The sequence below is a fragment of the Lepidochelys olivacea genome, assembly GCF_965140295.1.
Source record: "Lepidochelys olivacea isolate rLepOli2 genome assembly, chromosome: 1".
NCBI lineage: Eukaryota > Metazoa > Chordata > Testudines > Cheloniidae > Lepidochelys > Lepidochelys olivacea.
The window spans coordinates 117,049,982-117,059,980 of NC_140411.1; the positions used below are offsets into that span (position 1 = coordinate 117,049,982).

General features: G+C 43.7%; 1 protein-coding gene across 1 annotated transcript in view; it reads right to left on the reverse strand.

The window, feature by feature from the left end:
• Nucleotides 1-7,192, reverse strand: part of MRPS9 (mitochondrial ribosomal protein S9) — a 44,776-nt gene extending 37,584 nt beyond the window's left edge. Inside the window, exon 1 of the mRNA XM_084652550.1 lies at nucleotides 7,016-7,192. Within this exon, the coding sequence (XP_084508676.1) occupies nucleotides 7,016-7,099 (84 nt within the window). The 5' untranslated portion in view covers nucleotides 7,100-7,192. The remainder of the gene's footprint in view (nucleotides 1-7,015) is intronic.
• Nucleotides 7,193-9,999: the final 2,807 nt, after the last annotated feature.

Genomic DNA, 9,999 nt, shown 5'->3' on the forward strand with positions numbered 1-9,999 from the left:
CATGTGTTTTTCAATGTTGGAGTGGAGTTAAAGTCTGTGTCCTACAGAACTCTTTCTTGCCCTAGTGTTGATAACAGAATTGTACAGACTATGAACTCTTCAAGACCACATCTTTATTGTGTTTCTCTACAACACCCAGCACAACTGGATCCCAACCCAAACTGGAGCTTCTGTGCGCTACTGTAATACAAATGTTAAATGTTGATATTAATATTACAAATGTCAAACATACTTGGTCTTGTCCCTTCCTTACAACAGGGATATGCAGATATGAAGGCAGATGAAGCAATATTTCAAGCACATATTAGAACTGTTTGATGCAATGGGCTTTATACTGGAGACTAGAAAGTTACTAAAGTCTTCGGTTTCTCCCCTCACTTGCAGACAAAAATCTTTATAACATCTAGAAGAGAAAACCTTTACACTATCCTAAAGGGTAACTGCAGTCTACCTACCAAAAAATCTAGCTGCAGTTTCAACTGGATATCCTGTTATCTTCTGTGCTAAACCTTTGTGCAGTGTTGCTGTGTGATGCAAAATAGCTACTGCAATTGGTACAGTATCACTCCATATAAACCGGTTACTTTGGAACCATTCAGTCTCTTCATTATACCCATCCCATATCTCCCCCCTGAACACAAAAAACATGGCATGAGGTGACTGTTACTGCAATCCTTATCCTTAAACCTAGTGTCCATAGACCTAGATGGAGTTTAACAGCAGATCAGTCTAACAGTTCACCATCTACAGAATGTTATCACAAAAGAGTACATCCATGGAGCTGAATCAGTACTCAGGCACACAATGTACGTCCTAATGCACCATATAGGACAAGAATTATGCTAAGAACACGAAAATGAATTTTTAGGTATAGTCAGCCATCATTCTAGAGGCAAAAAGCTACTAAATTCATTAATTTACACAAGGTTGCTGTTTTGATTAAAATAAAATAAAAATGAATATTCAAAGTCTGTAGAGCAGTGCTACCCAAAGTGATGGTCCGTGGACCGGTGCTGGTCTGCGAGCCATCGGCTGCCAGTCTGTATGCACATTGGGGGAAAAAAAAAAAAAGCCAGTCCCCACACCAGATAGCTTGAGAAGCACTGCTGTAGAGGACATTGCTTCCCATTGTAAGATATTATCTGCACTTTCTAAGAAATCTTATTAGGATTTTTTGGATATTTAGGTTTGAACACTGACCATATTTTGACTGAGCAATTCATCCCTTTGCCTCTTACAACCCTCTAGGGGAATTCCTATCAACAAATACTAGCTAACATGGTTCCAGCTCAGAACTCATAATCCAAGGAACACTTGTCTTTGGCTTTTGTGGAAGACTATAAGATATGGCTAGACTGATTTGTTTTTCTTTCACCAAGATAATCAGTGGGTAAGACAACTGTAATTTCAATCAAGCACTCTGCCAGAGAAACAGAAGCATCATTGACAGAGCAGTAATGTCCCAATTTTGGCTTAATGCCAGTTTTTATGTACTACTTTACGTGTCTTATGTCAGTATTAACAAAGCCTCACTGCAGTCAAAATGTTCCATAAACCAAACTGAGAATTGATGACTGGAGTTGTCTATGGGGAAAGAAAGAAGTCACAAGAATAAAAGAGCAGAGAAAGGAACATTTTGGAATGGAGAAAATATCAGAGCTCTATTCAACAGGCCATGCTCAACAGTGACCTGAAGCAGTTATTATCTGACGGCTGGTCAATTGCCTACTGTGTGAACTTGTGGTCTCACTGTACCTTCTGGTGTCTATGTGACCACATTAAAAAAATAAGCAAACTAACAAAAATTTAAAGGTAACTAATTAGCAGCCTTATTGCCAGCTGTAGAAGAGAAACCAAAGACTAAACGGATTTGTCCTCTTGCTTCTAGGAGTGTTCTCTCCAGGTCAGGGTTTAAAAAAAAAATCTATATTTAAATTCAGCATTTTGAGTTAAAAACATAAATGAACTAGAAAATATATGACTAGATACAGCTTAAACATTTCAGATATAACTGGCAACTACAAACTATACACCCAACACAAACATATGTCCGTAGTCTCACTGAAGTAATAAGACTACATACATACATTCGCAAAATTGGAACCTAAAGTCTATTCTAGCTTTCACTGGCTGCTAATGGCAGCAACAGGCTGAAACTACAAATGGTTATTGGCATGAAGCAGGGATCTACTAGTCATGTTCCTTTTCTGCTGGCCATACCACTTTTCCCTGCCATGCTGACAGCAGGAAGTGGGATTGGAATAGGAGCATCTATACCAGCTCAATACCACTTTGCATTGGAGTAGTGCTCACAGGATCATATGGTGCTAGCAGTGTGGTACAAAATGCTGCACCAGATAGAAGAATCTGTCCTTCTGTTACATTTTTTGTAGCACTGTTAACTCAAGCCAAATTCTAACTAGGGTAATTACAGTCTGCCTACCCAAAATCTACCTGCAATTTTAATTGGATATAGTATTCTTTATTTCCTGAGCTAAACCTTTGCGTACTGTTACTGTGCGATTCAAAATAGCTACTGCAATTCAGCCCAGGTCCAATAAAATAGGTCAGTGGTTCTCAAACTGTGGGTTGCGACGCTGTTTTAATAGGGTTGCCAGGGCTGGCTTAGACTTGCTAGGGCCAGGGGCCAAAGCCAAAGCCCCACTGTTTGGGGCCGAAGCTTGAGGGCTTCAGCCTTGGGCAGTGGGACTGAGATTACAGGCCCCCTGCCTGGGGCTGAAGCTCTTTGGCTTTGGCACCCTGACCCAGGGTGGCAGGGATCGGGCGGGCTCAAACTTTAGTCCCACCTCCTGGGATCATGTAGTAATTTTTGTTGTCAGAAGGGGGTTGTGGTGCAATGAAGCTTGAGAACCCCTGAAGTAGGTGAATTAATCTTTGTATATACTGCATGAGATGAAAAGGATGATATGAGTAAGTATTTGGTTGTTTTTTAAACTGAGGTATATGAACATGGTCTCTAATAAAATCTCTGCCAACAATAAGATGATAAAACAGGAGTTTGAGACAAGCTTTGAATTTTAGTACTGGAAATCCTGCTTATTCCCAGTTTCTGCTGTATGTTTCAAGCTCTAGTGAATGTCTGGGAGAGAGAAACGCTGAAGTATCTCTAGACATTGTCTCCTAGACACTTACTTCAGGAGAAAATGCTATTCACTCAGTCTTACTTTCCATGCATACAACGAGTTATTTGTAATTCTTTTTAATGAACATAAGAATCCTCATTACTAGGCCCAAGATTCCTTTCTCTCTGCCATACGTTAAACAGGATACTTTTGTATTACGCCTGTCATTTTTTATTGTAATTTTCCCATTTTTTTCCTTTTCCCCTCAAGCTATTCATATTCTTCTTGTTTAAGTTCATCACTAATCAAAAGTCCCTGGACACAAAACTGTTCATAATTAGAAAACAGCCTCTTATGCAAATTAATATCTATTGTATAGAGTACCTCTTCTGGGATAAGAGTACAATTTCAAGGGTCATATGGGTAAGAACTACAAAGTGAAGTTGAATGCTTCTCGTATTTAAGCCAAACTAGAAAATACTACTCTAAAATATAAAGGAAATTAGAGGCTTGTATTTATTATATACTTCATAAAGTGTTCTTGCAGATAGTATTATTACCATTTTTAAAAAGAACTCTTGTTAAGAAACTCCTGAAACAACAGAATATTCCACCAGAAAAGAAACAGCCTTTCCTCCAGCCTACCACAATTCCTTAACACTCAGAAACTAATTGCTTTTAAATTATTTTCCTTTCAAAAGTAATAGCATAGAGGTCTAAGTATCAGGTTTGAAATACCTATGGCCTGTTTATTTACTGTTACATCAATTTTCACCTATCATACTCTACTCAAGTCAGTGAAGATAAATGGGCATAAAACTAGTGATTAATACTGAGTAGAGAATCAGTCCCTCCGAACTCCCTGGAACACGGTCAGGGTTGACTTACTCCACCATACTTCAGAAGTCAATTCTGCCCATTTTACCAGGGTGTCTGTGGGGGTATCAATACCAAAGCTTTGTTTCTGATATGTATTTTGTAAAGCACTTTAGGATCCTTCACAATGAATCAACAACAAATAAACAAATAATTTTATATTTATTTTCACATTGGCTGTTCCAAGCCACTTCACAGGAAGCAGTATTTACTTAAGTGAAGTGCTTCTCTGAAAGGTGACTAAAAATGGTACCCAGTCTATCTGCTCCTTGTGTGTATTTTGTCACATCTGCTTAAGTCAGTGAGAAAAGAAAAAAAATATTACTTTTCATTACTGTCAGCCCTTTGGAAACAACACACCACTGAAGTGAATTGTTTTTTTTCTCCAAACAGAACTGTTAACTAAGTTCCAGTTAGAGGGCTACCTAGGCAACAACAATTGACACCTGGGTTTTGTAATTAGTGGTTGTGAATCCTACTCCCCATGTCCTATATACAGTTAGTCCATGTACATATATGTATGTCTGTAACGGGCAATTAGTTAATGGTTGGCTTCAGCAATAAGGCAGAAGGGCTTATATTCCTTATACCTTTTTAACTTATCAAAGGTAATGGAAGATTGGGATCACATAAATATCAGTCTTTTTTTGATCCTGATAAGCTTTTGGACTCACCATCTTGTGTCAGGTTACTTTAAAATAATTATGTACTGCGTGTGGTGGTGGTGGTGGTGTTAATCAATTTAAATGCACTGCTTCCCATTTTCACACGTGGTCTTCTCATTCTCGTATTAAGAGAAAGAGTAAATAGGAGCACCACTTACATTTTTTATATTACTGACTGGGCTGCATCCTTAGCTCCCTTCGCTCCACCAAAATCAGTTGTGTTATGTCAACTTACATAGGGATCTGACCCATTATTTCTGTGCTGATATCAGATACCCTCTTCGAGCCCCACTCTAACTAAACAGTCCTAATCTTTTCAATCTCTCCTCATACATAAATCTATCCAGTCCTCTGATTATTCTCAGTACCTGTCACTTGGCCCCTCTACATTTTTGAGATGGGCTGACCAGCACCAGACACTATTTTCAAACTAAGAGTCTACAATCATTATAATAATGTTACAATATTCTGAGTATTATTTTTATTCCATTCTCTGTACTGTACACCTTAATATTTTGTTTATGTTTCTAACTACTGCTGCACACTGAAGTGTCCACAAGGACACCAAGTCTTTTTCCTGAATGGATACGGCTAATTTAGAAACCAGCAATGTGTGTAAATAGACCCAACTGCTCTTTTCCAATGTACATTATCTTGGATTTGCCTACTCTGAATCATCCGCCATCTGTCATCTAATTGCTTGGCTTTGTTAGGTCACTCAGGAGTTCCTCAGTTTTCACCATCCTAAATTATTTTGTCATTTAAAAATTGTCACTTCCACCCTCTTTCTAGATCATTAGTGAACATATTATGTGTTTTAATATATTTATAATACAGTATTCAACATTACTCCTAAAACAGATCTCAAGGTTGATTTATACTTGCTTTTCAAACTGGAAATGCAAATTAGAAATAAGTCAACTTTTTAACAATGAAAAGATTCTCAACTCATCCCTGAAGTCTTTCAATCAAAGATTCTGGAGTCTTTAAAGAGATGTTCTAGTTTGCCCCAACTTCTTGGCCTGGTCAGCAGTTGCTTACATAATAGAGAAGAATAACTCTGTCTCCACTGCATGAAACCTTGGGTGAAGCACTTTGGCCCACACTTTGCAGGAAGCCAAACCAGATCATCACATTAGTCTTTCCAGACTTAAAATCAACAGTCTTAGGCTATGTCTACACTAGGGACCTTACAGCAGCTGTACCACAATAAGGTCTTCCATGGAGCCGCTCTTTGCCAGCAGAAAAGAGCTCTCCTACTAGCATAATTAAACCATCCCCCATAAGAGGCATTAGTCATGTTGGCAGGAGAGACTCTCCTGCTGACATAGTGCTGTCCACACCAGCACAGTTGTGGGGTGTGTTTTTTACCAATAAAAGTGGTAGCCTAAGGCTTTGTCTGCACTATGTCTACACTGTGCACCTTACAAGGTGAGGCTTTGAAGCTACAGCCACACCATTGTAAGGTAAGCAGTGCAGCCGCTCTTTGTCGCGAGGAATGAGCTCTTCTGACAACAAAATAACCACCGAGCCGTGGTAGCTTCGTTGCCGGAAGAGCATCTCCCACAAAGCACTGTTCACACCGTGCTTTTCATCATTGAAAGTTTTGTCATTCAGGGTGGATTTTTTTTTTTTTTTTTTTTTGCACTGCTGAGCAATGGACCGGTTTATACTGAATTACTCAAACCGGCACAACTGTTCTGCACACCCCTATTGGTTTAAAGCAACGGGTTTAAATGTCCAGACCCAAGCCAAGGCCCCTATGGACACTACAGCGGCAGCACGGTCCAGCTCCCTATGACGGATACCTCCTACAGCGACAGGAGCCGTTCTGCCATGGCTAGACTCAATTCACCCGTCCACACGGCAGTTGCTAGGTCGACAGAGGAATCCCTAGGGGACGGGGCTACACCAGGGGGTTAGGGTGACCTAACCACGGCGCTCAGCGATGCGAACTGTTCACACACGCCCCAGCCGGGCGGATCCAACTGCTCCGTGTAGCCCGGAGCTGGGCCGGCCTGAAGCCGGAGAGCCCCCGCCCCAGCGAACCTGATGCGGGGACCGCCCGCCCGGCACACGCGATCCCCGCCCAAGGGCCCAAAACAGCGGCCAGGCCGGCTGCCCTCCGGCCAGAGCCCAGCGTCCCCCCCCGGCACCCGGGAGCAGCGATGCCGCTCGGAGGGGGGCCGGGCAGCGGCGGGGTCCGACGGCTCCTGCACCCGCCCCCCGCGCAGAGCAGGCCGGCGCGGCGCGGCGCGGCCCGGCCCGGCCCGGCTCCCCCTGCAAGGCTGGGTCTGGCGAAGGCGAGCCAAACACGGGCCCCTGCGCTCGCGTTTCAACGGCCCGCTGGGCGGGGCCGCTCGGTTCCTCCCTCCCCTCCCGCGCTCTCACCTGTGCGCGCGGCGCCTCCGGGGCTCTCAGCGCCGCGCTCCAGCCGCGGCTCGCTCGCAGCACGCGCCTAACGGCAGCCGCCATGTTTGCGGCCCGAGACTGTCAGCGTCGCTGAGCCAGGCTGATTGGAGGGGGTGGGGAGGAGCCGCGGGAAGCGGAGAGAAAACAGCTAGGATTGGCGCAAGCGCACTGGGCCACTTGACGCTTGTAAGGGGAGGAGCTTGGCCAAGAAACGGCCGCCCTCGCGCTGAGGATTGTTGGCGAAAGGCGGGATTTGTTAGTCTCACGTGACCCTGGCGGGGCAGCAGGCGAGGGGGCGCGCGCCTGTGCTCGAGTTTCCCCTTGTCGGGCGCTGTGCCGCTCCCAAGCCGCCTTGTTCATTCGAAATGGAATGTGCGCGCGCGTGTAATGTGGGCTGGGCTTTAAAAGGGCAGGGTCAAGGTTAATGCTCCCTGCGGAGCTTCTGCTGCACAGTTCATTCATCTCGCTCTCCTTGAAGTAACAGGCCTGGCTGGGGTGCCGGAGTGGGAGAGAGGGTACCACCTGGTGGATTGTTGCTTGCCCTTTATTTTATCTCCAGCCCTAAATCTGGTGCTTGATGTCCTACCTTAACAGGCATCATGTGGAGGGTCCCATGAGTCATACACAATAACATTCACCTTACTTACTCATTCCTCTAGGCTTTCCCAGTTCCAGTGATTAGGCCCCCAATCCTGCAAACAGGTAGCATATAACTACTCTTGACGCAAGGGGATTTGGGCATAAAGTTACTCCTGTGCATAAATCTGCTCAGGATTGTGGTCTCACATTGCAAAGGCCCTATGGCAAGGATTCTCTTCATCTTTGCCTTGCATGGTATGGAGCATGCTGTAAGTGCTTCACAAACAATTATAACCTGCTGTCATGACCATAAGAACGGCCATAGTGGGTTAGACTAAAGGTCCATCTAGCTCAGTATCCTGTCCTCCGACAGTGGCCAATGCCAGGCGCTTCAGAGGGAATGAACAGAACAGGCAATCATTAAGTGATCCATCTTTCTGGCAAACAGAGGCTAGGGAAACCATTCGTGGCTAATAGCCATTGATGGACCTATCCTCCATGAACTTATATAGTTCTTTTTTGAACCCTTGTTCAGAAGGTGTTGGCCCTTGGCCTTCACAACACCCTCTGGAAAGGAGTTCCACAGGATGACTGTACGTTGTGTGAAAAAATACTTCCTTTTGTTTGTTTTAAACCTATTAATTTCATTTGGTGACCCCTAGTTCTTGTGTTATGAGAAGGACAAGGACAAATAACACTTCCTTATTTACTTTCTCCAAACTAGTCATGATTTTATAGACTTCTATCATATCCCCCCTTAGTCGTCTCTTTTCCAAGCTGAAAATTCCCAGTCTTTTTAATCTTTCCTCTTATGGAAACTCTTCCATAAACCTAATCATTTTTGTTGTCCTTTTCTGAACCTTTTCCAATCCAATATATCTTTTTTTGAGATGGAGCGACCACAAGAATATACAGTTTTGCACCAAAAGTTTAAACATGAACATTTTTGGCATGCAGAAGTTCTTCTGTATTTAGAGTTGTTATAGTCTTCTGCTGAACAGGGTTTCATGATTAATATTGTCACCACCTCTGTATATAGGTGGGAAGTCTTCAGAGCTAAGAGGAGCTCATCACATACATACACATATATATAAAGCTAGAGCTGGTCAGAGAATTTTGACAATAACATTTTGCCAAAACAAAAGAGGGGGAAATGACATTTTCAGCATTTTTCAAAAACTTTTATCATTTTCCAACCAGCTCTTAAACAGACCTCTCAAGGCCTTGTTTTTAGGAGCACTCTCTGCTTGAGATGGATTATTGAAAGTGCACCTCCACTCCCCATCATGTTTATGCTCCCATTCCATCATCATCATGACAAATCCAAAAGGAACGTAGCCTAGGATGGCCACTCACATGTTCCCGGGATACCAGACATTCTTGTACTTTTGGGAACAGCGTGGGCCCACCCATGCTGAGATGGCCTTGCCACAAGGAGGCGCCAGTTTGAAGAGTGTGGTGCCGTGGTCCCACTGGTGTGACCTTGCACAAACTCTATGTGCGAGATCATGCCAGTGGGGTTGGAGCAGTGCACTTTTCAAAATGGCGTTCCCCATCCCATACTGGACAAAATGACATCCAGTTTGGTCTCAGTACTGGGCGGGGGACAAACCACCCAAAAAGAGGACTGTCTGGTTTAAAACCAGACAAGTGGCCACCCTAAGGTAGCCTCCTTGCAGATTGAGCACCACCCAGATCAATTTCTAGCAAGGTCCTTAAGGTGGTCTGGCTGGATATTCAGTTTATTTCCATTACTGTACTAGAAATCTTATCACTCCACCAAAGCTTTTGGTGACCAAGTGACCGCTGGTCATATACCAGCATTCCTTGGTAAACACACTTCAGAGTTTGCTGGTCTTCCAACCTAATAATATGCCTGTATCAAGAAAGGCACCAAAGCTGAAGCAGTGCTGATGGAGGCAGTTGATGGATTAAGCTTTAAATATCCGAATTTCTGATCTTGTTCTGACATTTACAGCTGACCAAGACAACGAGAATCAAAACTGTCACTCCGGTGCTCTTCAGCCTTCCTCTCTTGCACCCATTTGCTGCCCATCAGATGGTAGCTGGCTACAGTCTCCTCCTACCCAGTCATAGCTGCATATGTGGTCCCCTTCACAGGACATACAAGCAGCTAAGAAGATGGAAGAAAGAACTGGTGAGGGACAAGGGAAAGGAGGCAGCCAAGCAGGGGAAGGGGTTAGTGAAAGCCCTCTGGAAAGACACATTTATTATTATAGTAAGAGCTGACAAACTGGTGATGTGTGAAAAAGTTGCACATTCAGTATTGTTTTCGTGATCATAGAATCATAGAATCTCAGGGTTGGAAGGGACCTCAGGAGGTCATCTAGTCCAACCCTTTGCTCAAAGCAGGACCAATCCCC